Source organism: Canis aureus, chromosome 25 (genome assembly GCF_053574225.1).
Source record: "Canis aureus isolate CA01 chromosome 25, VMU_Caureus_v.1.0, whole genome shotgun sequence".
Lineage (NCBI taxonomy): Eukaryota > Metazoa > Chordata > Mammalia > Carnivora > Canidae > Canis > Canis aureus.
In genome coordinates, this window is record NC_135635.1 from 6,035,498 (window position 1) to 6,055,884 (window position 20,387).

The 20,387-nt window shown below is 39.9% G+C and overlaps 2 protein-coding genes and 1 pseudogene across 2 annotated transcripts; 1 reads left to right on the forward strand and 2 right to left on the reverse strand.

The window, feature by feature from the left end:
• Positions 1-6,171: 6,171 nt before the first annotated feature.
• LOC144297729 (olfactory receptor 8S1-like) lies at positions 6,172-7,122 on the reverse strand. The gene has a single exon (XM_077871910.1). The coding sequence runs from the start codon at positions 7,120-7,122 to the stop codon at positions 6,172-6,174; it is 951 nt and encodes a 316-aa protein (XP_077728036.1).
• An 8,899-nt stretch (positions 7,123-16,021) lies between these two features.
• On the forward strand, positions 16,022-17,162 carry LOC144297573 (glyceraldehyde-3-phosphate dehydrogenase pseudogene; annotated as a pseudogene).
• Positions 17,163-18,893: 1,731 nt separating this feature from the next.
• On the reverse strand, positions 18,894-19,850 carry LOC144297574 (olfactory receptor 8S1-like). The gene has a single exon (XM_077871844.1). It carries the CDS (start codon positions 19,848-19,850, stop codon positions 18,894-18,896), a length of 957 nt encoding a protein of 318 aa, XP_077727970.1.
• Positions 19,851-20,387: the final 537 nt, after the last annotated feature.

The following is a 20,387-nucleotide window of genomic DNA, read 5'->3' on the forward strand; positions in this document are numbered from 1 at the left end:
TGGGATCTCATCTGGACTGGGATGGTCTCTATGCCCATAGGAATCAATACTTCTGTAGCCTAGTTAAAGGAAAAGCAACCAATCCATTTATCTATTTATATCTATCTATCTATCTATCTATCTATCTATCTATCTATCTATCTATCTAATTGGAAGTCATACTAACAACAGAAAACTGATTACCCCAGACCTAGATACTCTTAAAGGTAGAACCTTCAAGACAAGCATTTTCTGAGCTCTAGCTTGGTCCTGCCTTTCTCTCCTACTCATTACATGGTAAGACTACGTGTAAGGAACTTCCTTCCAATGGTCATAGGCCCAGCTACACAGGCACCTCTTTATTTAATTTCCTCTCTGATTCTAAATACTGTCATAAAAGAGTCTTGGAATTGAGTGATTCTTACATAAAACTCTTGAGAACTGGGTATATATAGATTAAGCAGTCAGTAATTGGCTGACTGAACATGGCAACTTAGAAGATGAAGGAGCCAATGTTCTTTATTCCCTGAAGTCATAGCTTGAAGCCCAGTTTGAGACTCATTAACTAGATAAGTTGAAATTTGTGAGGGCCTCTGATGATTCTGTTCAGTATGGTCGTATGGAACTTCTGTGTTGAGGTTTTAGCCTAGGATGAGGTCACTCTCCCAAAATAGAGCCCCTTGGAATATTGAATATTTCATGCTAAGGAATTTGAGAAATGGCAGGTGTAGGGAAGCACTTTCTGACCTCCCTCTGAAGCAAATCATAAAACCCTCATGTGAGAGGTGACTTCCCTATACTTGGAGGAAAGGGGTAACCTTATTTCCAAAGATGAAGGGACACAGAGAGGAATCTGAATAAGCCTTGCTAATTACCAGCCCCCATCTCCCCATTTCCATTTACCATATGTATCTCACCTTTGTTTTATTATATATTTCCATGACTTTCCTGTCTTTCCATAAAAATGCTTAGGTTTGTACCCTTTGGTCAACATGTTCTCGTTATGAGGTGTCAGCTAAGTTATGGTGGTAAACAAACTGCAGTATATAAGTGTATCAAATCAATATGTCATACACTTTAAACTTACACAATGTTGTATGTCTATTATATCTCAATAAACCTGGGAAATATCCCATTCAAGTTTAACTGTTTCTTCTGGCCTTCATTTTCTTTTTTTTTTTGTATATCTTTTTATTGCAGTTTGATTCGCCAGCATATGGTATAACACCTAGTGCTTGCTATTCAACATAGTACTAGAAATCCTAGCCTCAGCAATCAGGCAACAAAAAGAAATAAAAGGCATTCAAATTGGCAAAGAAGAAGTCAAACTCTCCCTCTTCGCAGATGACATGATACTGTACATAGAAAACCCAAAAGACTCCACCCCAAGATTGCTAGAACTCATACAGCAGTTCGGCAGGGTGGCAGGACACAAAATCAATGCACAGAAGTCAGTGGCATTTCTATACACTAACAATGAGACTGAAGAAAGAGAAATTAAGGAGTCAATCCCATTTACAATTGCACCCAAAAGCATAAGATACCTAGGAATAAACCTAACCAAAGAGGTAAAGGATCTATACCCTAAAAACTACAGAACACTTCTTTTTTTTTACAGAACACTTCTGAAAGAAATTGAGAAAGACACAAAGAGATAGAAAAATATTCCATGCTCATGGATTGGAAGAATTAATATTGTGAAAATGTCAGTGTTACCCAGGGCAATTTACCCGTTTAATGCAATCCCTATCAAAATACCATGGACTTTCTTCAGAGAGTTGGAACAAATCATCTTAAGATTTGTGTGGAATCAGAAAAGACCCCGAAATAGCAAGGGGAATATTATAAAAGAAAACCATGGCTGTGGGCATCACAATGCCAGATTTCAGGTTGTACTACAAAGCTGTGGTCATCAAGACAGTGTGGTACTGGCACAAAAGCAGACACATAGATCAATGGAACAGAATAGAGAATCCAGAAGTGGCCCCTCAACTTTATGGTGAACTAATATTCGACAAAGACGATCCACTGGAAAAAAGACAGTCTCTTCAATAAATGGTGCTGAGAAAATTGGACATTCACATGCAGAAGAATGAAACTAGACCATTCTCTTACACCATACACAAAGATAAACTCAAAATGGACGCAAGATTTTCATGTAAGAGTAGAATACCTCAAAATCCTAGAGGATTTTGGGAACACCTTTTTTGAATTTGGCCACAGCAACTTCTTGCAAGATGCATCTAAGAAGGCAAGGGCAACAAGAGCAAAAATGAATTATTGGGACTTCATCAAGATAAAAAGCTTCTGCACAGCCAAAGAAACAGTCAACAAAACTAAAAGACAACCTACAGAATGGGAGAAGATATTTGCCAATGACATATCAGAGAAAGGGCTAGTATCCAAGATCTAGAAAAAACTTATTAAACTCAACAGCAAAGAAACAAAAAAATCCAACCATGAAATGGGCAAAGGACATGAACAGAAATTTCACAGAGGAAGGCATAGAGCAACATGGCCAACAAGCACATGAGAAAATGCTCCACATCACTGGCCATCGGGGAAATACAAGTCAAAACCACAATGAGATACCACCTCACACCAGTCAGAATGGGTAAAATTAACAAGATAGGAAACAACAAATGTTGGAGAGGATGTGGAGAAAGGGGAACCCTCTTGCACTGTTGGAATGTGAACTGGTGCAGCCACTCTGGAAAACTCTGTGGAGGTTCCTCAAAGAGTTAAAAATAGATCTCCTATGACTCAGCAATTGCAGTGCTGAGGATTTATCCCAAAGATACTCATGTAGTGTAATGCCGGCACCCCTGCACCCCGATGTTTCTAGCAGCAATGTCCACAATAGCCAAACTGTGGAAGGAGCCTCAGTGTCCATCGAAAGATGAATGGATAAAGAAGATGTGGCGTATATATACAATGGAATATTACTTAGCTATTAGAAATGAGGAATACCCACCATTTGCTTCAACGTGGATGGTACTGGAGGGTATTATGCTGAGTGAAGTAAGTCAATCGGAGAAGGACAATCATTATATGGTTTCACTCATACGGGGAATATAAAAATAGTGAAAGGGATTATAGGGGAAAGGAGAGAAAATGAGTGAAAATATCAGTGAGGGTAACAAAACATGAGAGACTCCCTAACTCTGGGAAATGAACAAGGAGTAGTGGAAGGTGAGGTGTGCGGGGAAATGGGTGACTGGGTGATGGGCACTGCAGGTGATAGTTGGTGGGATGAGCACTGGGTGTTATAGTATATGTTGGCAAATAGAACTCCAATAAAAAATACATAAAAAAGGAGAAAACAAAAAAATACATGTATATATATTACACAGATATCAAGCATACATTATACATATACATACCAAAGCACATTAAAGTTATTGAATAAAAACAAATCTGGTATCCTGGAGGAGTGTGGCATGGTAGGTTAGAGAAAATGTTTTTGAGTATGCTGATTAGAAAGAGGTAATAAAACACTTTCTTTGCATTGTATGCATGAGGTAATGAGGTATTTCCTTTTTTTTAGGTTTTTAAAAAAATTTATTTTTTAAAAAGTTAATATGTGCATAAAAGGAAACTGAAAAAAACAAGAAGCAAAGAACAAAGTCATCCATAATCACAAGCAGTTTACAGTTTGACTTCTAGGTCCTGTGTGTGTGTCTATCTACACAAGTAAGCATTTTAATGTAAGATCATACAGTTGTGTATCATGCTTTTACACACCATGAATATTTATCATGTCAAAGTCCCCAAACTATGAGTATTTTGATAACCAAGAATACACTACACCAACTCCATCTGAAAAAAAAATGTAATCCTGCCTTTCTTGGCGACAAAAATATAAAAGACAAAAATGGCAACAGGCCTCTAGATAAAGATATTGGCAGAGTTACAATTAAAATACTGCATTCCCTTAATGTTCAATTAAAACTGAGACATAAAGTAACAGAGTACCAACATATAATGCTTCTAAAAGAATTCATCATCCAATCTATAATATTCAATTAGCAAGGAGGTATGTTTCCATTGAATCACTTAATGTATTCCTATAGCCCAAAGAGACTAATATACGTTAACAGTTATTAAAATGTAAGTATGAAAACATCCTCATACAACTCTCCCTCTATACTTCCTTCTGCCCCTCTGTTGCCAACCTAGTAAGTTCTGACATTTCTCAGAGACAGCTTAACAATCTCATGTCCAAGATGCTTCTTCCCTATCAATGATAACAAAGAGAAACTTATAAATTGGTTAACACTAGCTGTACATTTTAATGAGGTATTTCATGCAAGTGCGTACTCTTCAAAATTTTAACATATTAACTCTTGCTGTGCTTTTGTGAACTGCAAGACAAGAGATAGTCACGAACACCTAAAGTTTCTTAGTTCTATGTTACCTCTGCTGAGGTTGTTATAAAATATTGTTATTTTGGATAATAGTGCAGTCAAAAGTGACTATTTCTAATACTCAAGCAAGAAGCTAAACAGGAAAATAGGTCTAAAATGAAACAGAATGTTTAAATGGGCTGAAACATGTTCACTTTATATGAAAACCTAACATTTGACAATTATAGATCCAAAGAGAACGTTTTGTAGGAAGAATTGATAATTGGCAAAAATGGCTTAGACAAATGTCCTTTAAGTGGAAAATCAGTGGAGTTCTGCAGAAGGGCATTTGAGGGCACCAAGTGAACAAAGGGACATAAAGAAGAGGGAGGCATACAGACAGAGAAGAAGGACCACAGGGCTTACAGTCCTCCAAAGTGGAAGGAGGTCATCATGGGCCTTTTGTAAGAACATATTTGTGTATTTTGGTTTCATTTAAATCCAGAGCAAAAGTCTTTCTTCATTATCAATCCCAGGGATGGATGCAGCGAATTCCCTGCATCCATCCATATTCTGGGACAAACAGATGTTCTGTATTTGACAGCTTCTCAGTGATCTTCCTCTCCAGACTGATTTCTTCCCCGTCTCCCTGTATCACTATTTGCTGGTACCGAGTCCTCTCCCTTTCCACACTGCTCCTCCCCTCTCCTCCTCATTCTAGCTTTACTGCCCGCTGTACTCTGTTCCTGTAGGAGGAGTGTTATATGTTTACTTGGTTGAAAGGCAGAATTCTAAAGATGGCCTTTCGAGATTTCTGATCCATGGTTCTTCAAACATGAATCTAGAGACTGCTAGGAAGGGATTTTGTAGATATAATTACAGTCCCAAATCAATTGGCTTTAAAATATGAGATTATGCTGGTGGGCTAATCTAATCACACCCCTTTCGGAGCAGAGAGTTTTCTCCAGATGTTAGCAGAAGGGGACATGAGAGGGATTTGGAATGTGAGAAGTAGGTGATGCACTGTTTTGAAAATGGAGAGGGCCAGGTGAGAAGTGAAGGGGCCCTAATAAGGAGAGAATGGTCCTCAGTTGACAGCCAGCAAGGAAATGGGGATCTCAGACCTACAGTTTCAAGAGACCGAATTCTGCCAATAATCTGAATCTCTAGAGCCTGTGGAGAAGGGCCCAACCCAGCCAGAACCTTGATTTCAGTGTTGTGAGACCCTAAACAGAGAACCCAGGGAGTCTGCTCAAATTTCTGACCTAGAGACCTATAAGGTAATAACTAGATGTTATTTTAATTTGTTGAAGTTTTGATAACTGATTATGGCAATAACGGAAAGCAACAGAGAACTAATATGCCTGGTAAATTGTGACTTCCCTCTGTTGACCACACTTTCTATTTCTGCCTATTTCCAGAGATCTTACCACTACCCATGACCCTTTCCTTCACCCTGTAAAGCCCAAGTCTTTGTTATCCATTTCTTAGAGACCCAGGATCTTTTATTTCTATAAAATCTTTCCCCAGACACAGTAATTCAAAGTAAGCATTCAGAACATAAAATATTTTAGGATCCACTCTAATTTGAATGCTTTTTTAAAAATGTGGACCGTGAATTGACACATTATTAACTAAATCTATGAAGCTGAGAAGGTTTTCCGACTTATGTGCTCTATGTCTGAATAGAATTGATTCTGAGCCATGCAAGCAAAATAGCTTCTAGCACTTTCCTTGATAATTTTTAAAAAGGGAGCATCAGCAATATGCATTGCAATATGTGACAAAACAGGAAATCAGGAATTTAATATCAATCATGAGATTTCTTGCTGCAGTTCTGTTTCTTTCATGTTATATCTCTTGTGCTGAGACATCGTAAGTATTTTATCATCATTCTTCTCAGAGCTGCTTTCACCTCCTTGTTCTTCCAGCTGTAGATGAGTGGATTCACCAAGGGAGTGATTACACTGTACTGTATGGAGAGGATCAACTCCAGAGGTGAGCCTGAGGTTGGCATGAGATAGCGAAGAATGGCTGAGCCATAGAACAGGATCACTGCAGTGAGGTGGGAGGAACAGGTGGAGAAGGCCTTGCTTCTGCCTGTGGTGGAGCTGATGCTCAGGATGGTAGAGACAATGCGCACATAAGAGAAGAAGATCAGGAGGCATGTCCCAATGGCATGCAGGAGGGCAGAGCAGAGTAGCATTGCAGAGTTGGTGGAGACATCAGAGCAGGAGAGAGGGAAGAGGGAAGGCAGCTCACAGGAGTAGTGGTGGATGGTTTGAGCCTCACAGAAGTCCATATTCAAAGCCAGGAGGATGTTCATGAGTGCATCCAGAAAGGCCACGACCCAAGAGCCCCACACCAACCTCTCACATAGCTGTTTACTCATCACCTGGCCATAAAGCAGAGGGTGGCAGATGGCAGCATAGCGGTCATAGGCCATCACCGAAAGCAGGCAGGCTTCAATCCCTGTAGTGGCAAACACAAAGAACACCTGAGCCAGGCAGCCCTCCACTGAGATGGTTTTCCTCTGAGACAGGAGGTTCTCCAGCAGCTTGGGCACAGTGACTGTAGAGTAGAAGAGGTCTTGGAAGGAGAGATGGCTCAGGAAGAAGTACATGGGCGTGTGGAGGTTAGCATCTGTATGGATCACAAGTATTATCAGCAGATTCCCCAGTAGAGTCAGAAGGTAAATCATCAGGAACAGAACAAAGAGCAGAGCCTGGACATAGGGGTCAGCAGACAGCCCAAGAAGGATGAACTCCATGATGCTGCTGTGATTCGCTGAGGCCATTTACGGTCACTGTTCTTTAGAGAAAAATTAGGAAGAAGATATAAATCTCTTCTTTCCATAATAGTTTCCAGAAGGCATCACTCTTTACTATTTATTCCTTATGTCTTTCCCTATATATTCCTTCCTGCCTGGTCTGGTCTCCATTTTCATAGCCCCTTTAATGGTTCCATGGAGTCCCTTCTCCTCCCTGGCTCTCTGCTGTGCTGTCTCTGAGCTCTGGATCAGCCCTACTGGGAACTGGGCTAATAGAGAAGTTTGCCTTGTACAAATAAATTCCTCGCATGTTTTCCACTGTGTGTGTGTGTGTGTGTGTGTGTATGTGTGTTTGTACAGGGGATGGTGAGATAAGATACTGAACTCATTTTACAGGTGAGAACATTTAAACCCAGTGATCCTAGAACTTGTCTAGATCCCTACACTGGTCAGTTTTTTTTTAAAGAGCAAGGAAATAAATCTGTTGCATTTGGATGTAGAACAAGAGCTTGTCTACTACACAACTTGCTTAGAGAAAAAGCCAAACTCCCTAGTTTGGATTTCAAAGCATTAATCCCCCAGGATTCTCTAGATGTTCCACTGCTGAGGCCAGATAGCTTTGCTTTGCTTGTTCTCCATCACTCCTGTTTTCTCTGATTTGATTCAGGCCGATATATTTTGTGTACCTATTAATTGATCTACATCTAATAAACCTTGGAATTCCCACCTTATTTTCCACCTATTCTATGAGTTCTTTGATCACTCCCTTCTTTGTCCTCACGTAAATTTCTGGGATAATCATCATGAACCACATTTTTTCAGATGATGAAAATAAAGCTAAGTAATCTAATTCAAGATTCTAATTAATCTCTAATCTAAGATCCTAAAACCTTGCCTGCTTCCCTTTTCCATGTAACAATTCATCAACACACTGTAAGTTTTGCCATTTTTGGTATTACTAGTTTGCTTTATCACCTAGCGATATGTGTGAGTATCACTTCTTGTGTCTACAATGACAGTGCAGTTTCATGGAGGGCAGGAATTATTTTCTTATTCACACCGCCCATCAATATTTAATGGATCTTAAATAAATCATTGTTAAGTAAGTAAATACAAAAATTAAGAAAACTGAACAGATCATGTAGTAAAAACTCTTGGAGATTATCTCCAGGTCTAGAAGGTCAACTTCAAGTTGTAGTCAAGGGCAAAGCATCAAGGAGGCCTGGAATTGGAAGAGAAAGGGAAGAAGTGGACTACATATCTCCATTTTGCTGTGAGGGCTTATTCCTTCTGAAATCACTAATACCTATAGATCTTTGCTTAAGAGGGATCACTTCACACTTTGCTTAAGTGTTCAATATCCATCTATCCACCCACTCATCCATCCATCCATCCATCCATAATGTTACTGAATAAACATTTTTGAGTCTCTGTTCACTAAGGTAAGGTAAGTGTGTTGTACATACAGCTGAAGACAATTCTCTATTGTTTTTTTGTTGACTCTTGAGTGAATGCACCTACCTGAGCATTTCTAGGTGTGACCACTCCTCCTAACCTGTTTCCTCCTCATCAAAAGCAACCTGTGGTTATACAGTCAGATTCAGCCTTTCCTGGGATCCTCATGAGTGCTTTCCTATCTATCAGAGTGTTCTAATCTGCCCCTTGAACTCCGAATCTTTCCTGAGATCTCCACCTTTTGTGTCTACCACACAAATGTAATCTTGATGTCTCTCATAGGACTTGCAATAAAAGGTATAATATTGCTCAGAAGGTAAATTTCCCAGTCCTTGAACTTCCTCTCTACCCTATTCTACTCCTGCTACTAAGCTTATCAAATACATACTGCTAAACTTTAAGCCTTTATTTAGAATATGTGTCTGAATTACCTATGAGTTCTGTCCAGTGTGTAATCTGTAGTCCAGTGGGTTGGCTCAAACTAATGAAGACTCAGCAGTGAAGAAGGACTACCTGCAAAAGTCAGTTTTATCTTTGAGTGCATAAAACTCTTAAAATATTTTTGATACATTGCTTTTTAAAAATCTCTTATCTAAGTTAATCCTATTCAGCAAAAATGACAATAAATTTTATAAATTGTAGTTTAAGTCTTTTAAAAACCAGGAACCTAATATGCTTTATGATAATCAAAGAACAATACTAAATCTGAGTTGTATGAGCTGTTAACTTGTAATATGTTTTAATGTTTAGCTTAAAAATAAATAAAAACCAACCACATGCTAATATACTGTCACAAAAGTTTCTCAGAGATGTCCTCTTACTGTGTGTCAGTATTTTTCTGTTTCTTCACTGAGGTACAGAATGCAGCCATATCAGGTGTCAAGGTACTCATTCTAAACTGCCTTATCCTACTCATTTTAGGGGTTGTGTTGGATAGAAGGCTGATATTTATTATCCCTCAGTTAGTCCATAAAATACTTTTGAAAGTAAACTACTTCTCTGGATTTTTAAAAAAGATTTTATTTATTTATTTGAGAATGAGAGTGAGCACAAGCAGGGGTAGCAGCAAGAAGGAGAGGAGAAGCAGGCTCTCTGCTGAGTGGGGCTTGATCCCAGGACCCTGAGATCATGACCTGAGCTGAAGGCAGATGCTTAACCAACTGAGCCACCTTGGTGCCCCAATTTCTTTGGATTTTATACTAACAAAATAACACTGTGAACAACATTCATTCTTGTCAAGACTATGAACATTTTTAAGAATTTGGAATTTAATTAATTTCTCATTTAATTAATCCAAATGAGAGAAATCGGTCCAGTTCTTCTATGCTTACTCTCTATTAACCTGGTTATAAGAACTAATTAGCATGAAAATACTCTAGCATCTTCAGAAGATATTAGAGAAGCTGCTTATCATGGATCCAAAGCCTGAAAACTTTTATCCTGGAATGGAAGCACCACACCACAGTCTATCAGGGAGACAGCTACATCATGTGATGCTATGTTCCATCTCACTCCAGGCTCAAAGCATAGATCTTCTGACAAATGATACGTTCTTTCAAAGTAGGACAATGTCTTTATCTTAATATTTAGGAAATGATAAAATGTTAATACAAAATCTTCTCACTTACCTCCAAGAAGGAACACAGTGAATTCAATTCAGGCCGAAGTTTGAGTGGTTCCAGACTTAAAAATGGTGTGAATGTAGGGAGTCATGGAGTAGTTCCTGAGAAAGTAGAGGCAGGAAGGGCAGCTTGAGGGATTCTCCCAAGACTGTTTACCAATTTTCCTTGAATTGCACACAGAAGAAAAGCAAACTCAGCTTTCCACATTTGTTTCAAAGACCATCTTAACAACTTTAGAATATAAAGTTGAAATTAAGTAGCATCATAAATAATCACCATCTTCCCTTCTACTGAAATTTCAACATTGGAGATTGTTTATGCCAGAGTGAGTCTGTGTCTAAAGTAAAATTAGACAATTTTGATAAGGGTTGCACATTGAAACAGTCGTCAAGTCGTTAGGTCTAATGAGACCACCAGCGTTTTCCAAGGTGACAAGTAGTTAAGGACTAATAATCAAAATATGAGACTTATTTCAATAAGTGTCTGATACTTGTCCTGGTATAGTTCAACTCAGAGGATGTTGAGGTCCTTAATTAAATAATTGATAAGTGAGGTTAGGAGAAGAGAAAGCTAAAATACTTCAGTACTTATAGAAGGGGCCTGGTGACCAGAATGAATTGTTATAAATAAGTCTCCCATTGTTCTTTACCTTAATTCTTCAGCAGGGATCAGAGTGGGAATGGGTAATAATAGCAGAAAAATGAATTCTCTGCACGTATATGTCTGAGGACCTGATAAAGGAGAGTGTACCTTAGGGCATCAATATTTTCTGCCAATATTCAAGGACTCCCCTTCCCTAATGATTAGCATTATTCACTGACCGCCTTATTACCCAATAAGAGAACTGGAGGACAAAACTGAATAAACTGAGAAATACAGACACAGTTTAGGGAGCACTGAGAGGCAAAGGTCTCTCTGTTGTGTGGAAGTTGAGGTGAGAAAGTGAAAAGAAGTGTCTCAGAGATCCAGAGAGAGAAGGTCCAGTGAGAGATGTTAATAAAACTGTAAAGCAACTGGAAAACATTTGGAAAAAACTTTAAGAAAAATCACAGGAAATATTACCATGCTCCTATATTTTCTGATACAGAAGACATTTTGTAGCTGTTTTCCTACTCAACCTTATCTGAGGTCCTAAGAAGTAATACTTCAATGAAGTAACTTTAGGAAAAACAGCAACTTTTATTTTTCCAGTTGGGAGTCACAAGGAGGGCAGGAAGACAGAATGTCCTAGATTTAGATTGTTCTGAAGTGTTGGTCTTCCATGTCTCAAATGGCCACAGTGAAAAGATGTTCCAATCCTCAGTAAGTACAGTTTGGTGAGAGATTTCAGGTGGTTTTAGGACTACTTAGTTTCTCTTAATTGAGCATTCTCTGTGACTAAATATGATGTTCAAGAGAGTAAAGCTCAGTTCTAACCTCTCAGAAAAGCAATTATAGTTCCTGCAGTTAGTTTATTGGCTGGTTGAAACTGGGAGATCAAGAGAAAGATGGAGAAATAGCCTTTATTCCCTGGAGTTAGATCCTGAACTACATGAGTTAATTAGGGAAGTTGCAGTTTGTAAGAATTGTAGATTATCTCAGATGTTGACTTCAGAACTTGACTTAGAAATCTTACTGGAAACTCTTGGGTGAGAACTCCTGAGTATCTGGTGTTTTTTCTTTACTTTCCTCCCTCTCTGCCTCACTCTCTTCCTTCCTTCTTGATGTTGAGTTACAATTAAAATATAAAATTTTATATGTTTAAAATGTACAATGTGGTGATCTGACATATGTATGCTTTGTGAAATGATTTCCACCATCAGATTTTTAAAGATATTTTATTTATTTATTTGAAAGAGAGTGTGTGCACGTGTGAGCAGTCAGCTGGTGAACCAGGTAGAGCTAATATTGCAGATGAAGCTTAGATGAAGTCCACTGGAAGAATTCCCTCCTGTTTGTGGGAGGTCAGCCTTTCGTTCTAGTCAGTCCTTCAACTGATTGGACATGGCCCACCCACATTATGGAGGGCAATCTTCTTTGCTCTAAATCTGCCATATCAAACTTATGTTTTTGGTAGTAGTCCATTTTGGAAAAGAATTATTTTTTAAATAGATGCCTTACTCTAAATATTTTAAAGGATTTGAAACATCCTCCCAAGCTTTAGAGTAATAATATCTCGCCATCCACCAGAGTAGCCTGGAGAAATATTCAGAATGCCTCAGACTATGTGGTATTTGTCATCAATGAAATGATCCATGCCAGTCACATTGATTACCATGGATGATGAGATTGGAGATGGGAAGGAGAAGATTTTTTTAAAATAAAAATTTAATTTTAGAATAGTTTTAGATTTACATAAAAGGTGCAGGGGATCCCTGGGTGGCGCAGCGGTTTGGTGCCTGCCTTTTGCCCTGGGCGCGATCCTGGAGACCCAGGATCGAATCCCACATCGGGCTCCCGGTGCATGGAGCCTGCTTCTCCCTCTGCCTGTGTCTCTGCCTCTCTCTCTCTCTCTCTCTCTCTCTCTCTCTGTGACTATCATAAATAAATAAAAAAAATAAAAAAAATAAAAATAAAAGGTGCAAAAATAGTACAGAACATTCCCATATACACCTCCTAGTCTCCATTATTATTAACATTTTACATCAGTGTGGTACATTTATCACAATTAATGAACCATATTGAAAAATTATCACTAAAGTTCATAATGTATCCATATTTCCTTAGTTGTTACCTAACATCCAATTTCTATTCCAAGATACTATCCAGGACAGCACATTACATTTAATTCATGTATCCTTAGGCTCCCTTGATTGTGACAGTTCTCAGCCTTTGTTTTTGATGACATTGGCAGTTCTAAGGGGTACTGATCAGATATTTTGTACAATGCCCCTCAACTTGGTTTTATTTGATGTTTTTCTCATGATTAGGGCTGTGGGTTTTGGTGATGAGGCCCACACAGGTGAAGTGTCATTCTCATCACATCATATCAGGAGTGTATACTATCAACATGAGTTAACCACTGCTGACATTAATCTTGGTCATCTGTCACAGGTAGCATTTGTCAGGTTTCTCAACTTTTCCCCTGTTTTCATACTGTATTCTTTAGAAGAGAATCATTACGTGCAGCTCACCTTTAAGGAGTGGCTAGTTATACTCTACTTCATTGAGAGCGCAGTTTCTATACAAGTTATTTAGGAATTCTTCTGAAAGGGAGATTGTCAACTCTCTTCCATTTATTTAATTATTCAATTATTTATTTATATAAGTATCATATTATTTTATACTTTGGTTATGATCTAATACTATGCTACTTATTTTGTTGCTCAAATCGGTCCATCCTTAGTCACTGGGGGCTCTTTCATTTGGCTCCGGTGTCCCGTTAACATACCCATATCATTTTGGGGTGGGTTTTTTTGAGTACTTTCTGTTGCTATGAGATGCTTCAGGTTCATATTGTATCTTCTTTGTTTCAGCCTTAGAATCATCCAATTCTCCATGTGGCCTTGGTCTTTTTTGTTGGAGAATGGTGTTAGAAATCAAGCTCTGAGTACTCAGTGTGCTCCTTGTTACTGGGATGTTGTTACTTTTAGGTCTTCTCAGCTGATAGAGTAAAGAAATAATGTGCATACCTAGCTGTCTATATGCACATATCTGTAAATATTTCTATATGCATCCAAAGAGGAGAATATTTTTATTTTTACCTTCTTGGAGGCTGAAGAAAGAGCCACAGACAACACTTTGGGATTATGGGTGATACTGGCTTTTTATCCTTTTCAAAAATTTTCATATTTTCTTTTTTTTAAATTTTTTTATTTATTTATGATAGGCACACAGTGAGAGAGAGAGAGGCAGAGACACAGGCAGAGGGAGAAGCAGGCTCCATGCACCGGGAGCCCAATGTGGGATTCGATCCTGGGTCTCCAGGATCGCGCCCTGGGCCAAAGGCAGGCGCCAAACCGCTGTGCCACCCAGGGATCCCAAATTTTCATATTTTCTATAATAAAAGTGGATTGTTTTGTAATTGGAGAAACAATAGTGTTAAATACTTTTAAAGAATTGACTGCAAGAAAATGGAATTATTTGTCAAAATTGTAGAGGAGTAATTATCATGTAGACATGAAATGTAAAAAATTCCATATATCATGCCTGGCTAATAGTAAAAGCTCAGTAAATATTGATTTCCTTATCTATTTTGCTAATGGCTGAGAAGAAGGCAATGATAAGATGTATGAATAAGAGTTATAAATTTAAAAACCTATCATCTCTTTTCTCATTGATACCCAAGGAAAGAGAACAACCACTTGTTTCTAATGACTTTATCTTTCCTTACATTCTCATTCTCTTTCCTCACCCTCCACTGATCTTGGAGGTACAGATATGTGGGAACTTCTCTGTTTTTAGGTTGGTCCTGGGTTATCAAGGTGAATCACCCAACAATGGGAGAGAATGGAGTCTACTTACTGAGTGGGGATTGTGTAGGTATGTGAGGTATGCTTTGAGCCTTTTTAAGGTAAGAACATGAACATAGTTTTTATGGACATTACAGGAAGTGGAGGCCTGACCCTTGTGTGCATCCTGTATTTTTGAAGGAAGTTTCCTTATAATGCCAGTAGATTGTATACAATGCATTGATATCTGAAGGGGAATATGAAAGATCTCTGTGAGAAATTCTGTTATGAGGGGAATATTCCATTCTGAGAGTCATCCGTACCTACTTAGCACAGAGTATACTAGAGGAGGAAGGAAGATAATCCCCCAAAGGTATTTAAGTTGCAAGAAGAAATCATTGAGACATCAATGGTTAAATGTAGGCAAACTGAAATTACACTAATATAATAAAATTGGTGTCTATTTTGTGGAATTAAAAAAAGACATGTGAAATATTTGGCAATGATACTGTTTAGGAAGGAGAGAAGCCTGTTCATAAATGCATGTTATTAGTAACATTTTAGTTGTTAGTCTAAGTTGTGAGACCATGGAGGGTTTATGTTATCATTAAAAAAAAAAGGCAAACAAATATGCAACAAAAAGTAAACTAAAAAAACAAGATGTACATGTATGGACTAATTATCACACGTTGCAAAGGATTATGATTTTTTTTTTATTGGAATTCAATTTGCCAACATATAGCTTAACACCCAGTGCTCATCCTGCCAAGTGTCCCCCTCAGGGCCCATCACCCAGTCACTCCAACCCCCGCCCACCTCCCCTTCCACTACCCCTTGTTCATTTCCCAGAGTTAGGTGTCTCTCATGTTTTGTCACCCTCACTGATATTTTCACTCATTTTCTCTCCTTTCCCTTTATTCCCTTTCACTAATTTTTATATTCCCTAAATGAATGAGACCATATAACGTTTGTCCTTCTCCGATTGACTTATTTCACTCAGCATAATACCCTCCAGTTCCATCCACGTCGAAGCAAATCGTGGGTATTTGTCATTTCTAATGGCTGAGTAATATTCCATTGTATACATATACCACATCTTTAAAGGATTATGATTAATTAAATTCTGCAATATGAATTTTTAAGGCATATAACAAGAAAGAAAGGAGGAAAACCCTGGCTTCAAATATTTTTGGAAATATTGCATGACAAAAAAATAGGTTAATATTAGAAACACTAAAAATGTTTTGCCATATCTATTTCATATTTTTCTTATGGTGAGAAATGGGAACAAAACTAAGCACGTGCTAACTTGTTTCATAAATCCTTGCAGTATAAAAGTGAATGGAAAAGAGAAATAATAAAAATAAAACAAGAATCTTCAAAATGTATAAATGATGAATCATATATTAAGGGTTGAATATTTATTAAAGATTAAAAAAAATTACACCATTGCTCTCTGCTCCTCCCCATTCAACAGACAGCCGCATCTTCTGGTGCAGTGCCAGCCATGTCCCCGAGACACGATGGTGAAGGTCAGAGTGGACGGATTTGGCCATACTGGGCGCCTGGTCACCAGGGCTGCTTTTAACTCTGGCAAAGTGAATATTGTTGCCATCAATGACCCCTTCATCGACCTCAACTACATGGTGTACATGTTCTAGTATAATTCTACCCATGGCAAATTCCATGGCATGGTCAAGACTGAGAATGGGAAACTTGTCATCAATGGGAAGTCCATCTCCATCTTCCAGGAGTGAGAACCTGCCAACATCAAATGGGGTGATGCTAGTGGCTAAGTAGGTTGTGAAGTCCACTGGGGTCTTCACCCCATGGAGGAAGCTGGGGCTCACTTGAAGGGCGGGGCCGAGAGGGTCATCATCTCTGCTCCTTCCACTGATGCCCCCATGTTTGTGATGGGCATGAACCACGAGAAGAATGACAACTCCCTCAAGATTGTCAGCAATGCCTCCTGCACCACCACCTGCTTGGCTCCTCTGGCCAAAGTCATCCATGACAACTTTGGCATTGTGGAAGGCCTCATGACCACCGTCCATGCCATCACTGCCACCCAGAAGACCATGGACGGCCCCCCTGGAAAGCTGTGGTGTGATGGCAGGGGGGCTGCTCAGAACATCATCCCTGCTTCCACTGGTGCTGCCAAGGCTGTGGGCAAGGTCATCCCTGAGCTGAACGGGAATCTCACTGGTATGACTTTCTGTGTCCCCACCTCCAATGTGTCAGTTGTGGATCTGACCTGCCACGTGGAGAAAGCTGCCAAATATGACCACATCAAGAAGGTGGTGAAGCAGGCATCAGAGGGCCCCCTCAAGGGCATCCTGGGCTATACTGAGGACCAGGTTGTCTCCTGCGACTTCAACAGTGACACCCACTCTTCCACCTTCGACACTGGGACTGGCATTGCCCTCAATGACCACTTTGTCAAGCTCATTTCCTGGTATGACAATGAATTCAGCTACAGCAACCAGGTGGTTGACCTCATTGTCCACATGGCTTCCAAGCAGTAAGAGCCTCCTGGACCACCAGCCCCAGCGAGAATAAGAGGAAGAGAGAGGCTCTCAGCTGCTGGGGAGTCCCTGCCCTGGCTTAATCCCCCAACACACTGAGAATCTCCTGACCTCCAATTTTCATCCCAGACCCCCTGAGGAAGGGGAGCGGCTTGGGAAAATCTACCTTCTCATGCATATCAATAAAGTATAACGTATCCATACTCCCCCAAATTACACCATTAATGGAGAAAGGGAAATTGAAAAGTAAAACTGAAAACTCCTTGAATTATCAAGGAAGGTAAAATAGGAAAATAGACATACCAATATGGCAAAATTGTAGGAAAGGCCCGAAATAGGTCTATCATGTATGGCATTTTGAAATTAGGTAAATGCAGGTTTTTCAATTATTGTATCACTAGATTATAGATAATTTTTTTTCAAGCCAAATCATTTGAAAAAAGGACTTAGGTAGACTTGGAGCATCCTCTAACTCTGGGGGATATCTGTCAAGTACTGTGCCTGGGTGGGAACAGAAATCCTGTGAGATGGAAAGGTTACCAACAGGGAAGAAAAATCCCCCAGAGCAAGACAGTCCCTTGAGTTTGAAATTTCCTAGGATTCCAGAGTTTGAAAACAGAACTGTTGACTATTTTCAGGCCATGTTTTGCTTGAGCATAGAGTTAGAGGATTTCTTCCTTCTTTCAACTGCTGTGTACATTGGCGCAGTGAATTCCTCACACCACCTGAGGGCTCCAGTGCATCTATAGCCTTGGGTTTCGAATTCCTTTTCTCCCAAGGGTGTCCTCCTGGGGGTACCCTTACTTGTCTGACCCTTACTGAAGTCTTCTTTGTAAATTTCCCCTCATTCCTCCCATTCTCCCTTCTACCATCTGGTCTTCTCTTGTCTAATTTTCTTTTCTTTTTCTTTTCTTTCCCTTTCTCTACCTTGCCTTGCCTTGCCTTGCCTTGCCTTCCCTTCCCTTCCTTTCCCTGCCTGAGGAGGCTCATGTTTACCATTATGTGATACACCAGTTTTCTGTTGGCCCTCAGTCCTATGCTTATCCAGTGTACTTGGCTTTATATTACCTGGACTAGATGCCCACAGAGGATATCTCCCAGATTCCCAGGCTGGTGGCTTTTTCTTAGGGTCAACCAATGGAAAGTGTGGGTGAAAACTAAGAGAAGCAGCTAATCTGGTTCTGGGGGAGGCAAGGCAGTATCCCTTCAGCAGCCCCAGCATCCTCATTGATGACTGCCCCCTGGCCTTAGTACCTCCTCAGCATCCCAACAGTGATGCCCCAATGACAGACTCTTTTCTCCCAGAAAGAGTGAATTCTCTCCCAGTTGCCAACAGGTGAAGGTACCAGGAGAGACACAAAGTATGGAAAGTGTTTGTGAATCTTCCTTTGCCTCTGCCAGCCATTTTTAGATCCTTCTATCTTTTCTACAAGTCCCTATCTAGTCCAAGCTTATCCCTAACCTCCCTTCCAGCTCCTGAGTCTGGAATTTATGAGTCTTTATTATCAATGGCCTTCTTGGTGCTTTTACTTCTAGCAAAGCTTCCCCTCTAAATATTAGACCCAACAAGAATTCAGTTTCTTGTCAATTTTCTTAGTGCTAATCTCAATGGGAATGTTTCATAATTAAAAGGGAGAATAAATCCATTGTTTTGTCTCTGAATAAATTAAATATGAGCCAACATAAGCAAGTAGCTCTTGGATCTTCCCAGGCATTCCAAAGGAAACTAGCCCTTATAAGATATTTTGTCATTCTGTTATGAACTAAGAAAATTTTCCCTACATCTGTTTTTCAACCATCTGATAAGATTCTTCCCCATCTCCCAGTCATCCTCTACCTGTTCTCTGCTCTCTGAGCTGTTTTAAACCTTTTTGCAGCATTCTTTTCAGAGCTGCTTTTACTTCCTTGTTCTTCAAGCTGTAAATAAGGGGATTTATTAGAGGAGTGACCACACTGTACTGTATGGAGAAAATCAGCTCCAGAGGTGAGCCTGAGGTTGGCATGAAATAGCGAAGAAAAGCAGATCCATAGAAAAAGCTCACTGCAGTGAGGTGGGAAGAGCAGGTGGAGAAAGCTTTACTTCTGCCTGAGGTGGAGCTGATGCTCAGGATGGTGGAGACAATGCGAGTATATGAGAAGATGACCAGAAGCAAGGTTCCAGAAGCATGAATGATGGCAGAGCACACCAGGACTATAAAGTTGGTGGAGATGTCAGAGCAAGATAGAGGGAATAGAGATGGCAATTCACAGCTGAAGTGAGGGATGACCTGAACCTCACAGAAGTCCAAATTCCAAGCCATGAGAGTGTTAATGAGAGCATCCAGAAAGCCCAGTGCCCATGAGACCCATACCAGACCCCCACACAACTGTTTACTCATCAGCTGGCCATAGAGCAGGGGGTAGCAGATGGCAGTATAGCGGTCATAGGCCATGGCAGAGAGCACAAAAACTTCAGTTCCAGCGATGGAAAACACGAAAAATGCCTGAGTGAGGCAGCCTTCTACTGATACTGATTTCTTGTGAGATACAAGATTCTCCAGCATCTTGGGCACAATTACTGAAGTTAAACAAAGATCCAGGAAGGAGAGGTGGCTCAAGAAGAAGTACATGGGGGTGTGGAGATGGGTATCGGTCATAGTCACTATCATTATCATCAGGTTCCCCATGATGGTCAGGAGGTAAATTTCTAGGAAAAGCACAAAGAGCAGAACCTGGATGTGGGGGTCAGCAGACAGTCCAAGGAGGATGAATTCTGTGATGGTGCTGTGGTTTCCTAAGACCATGGTAGAAGATGTTCCACTGGAATGAGGACAAAAAGACACATGAAATATTCACCTTCTTTTTGTGCCACCTTAGGATTACTACTTCCTTCTATGTATGCATGTATCTCTTTTCAGTGTGTTCACCTTTTGCATGGATTTTTAAAAAATCTACTCTTCCTCCCTCTCCAGAATTCTTCCCTCACTTGGTTGCCAGTTGCTTGGCTCCTGAACCAGCCGATTTGTGCTCTTTTCCCTTGTGACTACTCTCCCACAAATAAGCTCTGGTGACCTTTACATAATTTTTCAGTTTAGTTTATGACTGATTGGTTTCATCTCCTTGAACTGTGCTTTGATTTTATCTTGCAACACTACCAGTTAAATTATATCCAATATACCTCTTGGAGAAGTGATTCTAGTCATCTCTGGTTTCTTGAGTTACATAGTCTTTCACTCTCCATTTAAAAGCTCACGATAGGGATCCCTGGGTGGCGCAGCGGTTTGGCGCCTGCCTTTGGCCCAGAGCGTGATCCTGGAGACCCGGGATCGAATCCCACGTCG